Consider the following 1,458-nt stretch of genomic DNA (forward strand, 5'->3'; position numbering starts at 1 on the left):
GGGGAAAGAATGCTGCGCGATTTGTAATCGATAGGGAAAACTTAAACCGGGCTGACACACTTTTGCTGGATTCGCATCCTGCTGCCAGCTCCTTGCGGTAGCTGAAGTGATACAGAAATGATGAAGGCCATGAATGTGGTGATAAGCGCGGAACACTACCGAGCAATACGGTAAGGCTTACAGCCATGTTTCAGTAGGAGCCAGATGACTGCGGTCTAGGTCCAGTGCTGATACGAGTTTAAAGGGCGACACTACTTTACGGCACAATCGATATTCAGGCCAGGAGGCAGTCGATGGGTATTTTTTTCTTCGCCCCTCACCTGACCTCAGGCGTGACGTCATGGAGAGGCGTAGGTCATGCTGTAGCCAGGGATCAGTTCGGGCCGCCCGGTATGCGGCGTTATGTACAGCGGTACCTGGATCTGTCCGTTGGTACACAGCGCCTCGGGGAGATCATGACACAGCCCGTCCTCTTCCGACGCGGTGTACACCGGGCCTTATAATCCCGTGGTGGCGGGATGCTTGGCACGGATAGAGATCCCGCCATCGACTCATGTACGATAGGCGACAAGGGCCTAAGGACAGACCGGCCAGGCCGAGTCTCCGGAATGCACCGACCGTATATACTGTAGGGCGCAAGCGGAGGCCACGCCGGGCGCTCGCTATCCAACGATTGACTCCACCGCCTCATCAGGGGCGCTGCCATCCTCCTGGCCTGTCAGATCGATTGACTCCACCGCCTCATCAGGGGCGCTGCCATCCTCCTGGCCTGTCAGATCGATTGACTCCACCGCCTCATCAGGGGCGCTGCCATCCTCCTGGCCTGTCAGATCGATTGACTCCACCGCCTCATCAGGGGCGCTGCCATCCTCCTGGCCTGTCAGACCGATTGACTCCACCGCCTCATCAGGGGCGCTGCCATCCTCCTGGCCTGTCAGACCGATTGACTCCACCGCCTCATCAGGGGCGCTGCCATCCTCCTGGCCTGTCAGACCGATTGACTCCACCGCCTCATCAGGGGCGCTGCCATCCTCCTGGCCTGTCAGATCGTACCGTAGGGAGATGTCCTGCAAAGCTCCCTCCGGCAGGCGGGAGGCGAGGGTATAGAGACGCCGGGGGTCATGTCTCCATGCTGGACGAGTCGGCGCCTAGGGCTGGTGTGCGGCAGTGGGGTTCTGCAAACAGTCGACGTGGCCAAAGGAGCGGAAGAGCAACTCATCGTGGACGAGGCACAGACGAGCGCCGTCCAAAATGTAGGTCGTCACCGTAGAGGTTAAACAAGGGAACAAGTCGTCGCCCAGCTTAGGTACAGCCGAAGCTGGCTCCCTAGCCGCGTCGGTGCTAGGCTGCTGGCAAATTGACCAGACACGCTTGAAATGGGCAACACATTTTCGTTCTATGGATGTTTGAAGTGGATGGTATTAAACCAATTTTAGCTAAGTGATGGCTCGCATAGAC

General features: G+C 58.1%; 1 protein-coding gene across 1 annotated transcript; it reads right to left on the minus strand.

Annotated features, from left to right (window-relative positions):
• Positions 1-662: 662 nt before the first annotated feature.
• Positions 663-1,079, minus strand: LOC119102091 (uncharacterized; the record flags this gene model as incomplete). Its single annotated transcript, XM_037225455.1, has 1 exon — positions 663-1,079. A coding segment is annotated over one exon (417 nt), but the record flags the coding sequence as incomplete, so codon positions are not given.
• Positions 1,080-1,458: the final 379 nt, after the last annotated feature.

This window comes from Pollicipes pollicipes, unplaced genomic scaffold, assembly GCF_011947565.3.
Source record: "Pollicipes pollicipes isolate AB1234 unplaced genomic scaffold, Ppol_2.1 Scaffold_5577;HRSCAF=6599_pilon_pilon_pilon, whole genome shotgun sequence".
Lineage (NCBI taxonomy): Eukaryota > Metazoa > Arthropoda > Thecostraca > Pollicipedomorpha > Pollicipedidae > Pollicipes > Pollicipes pollicipes.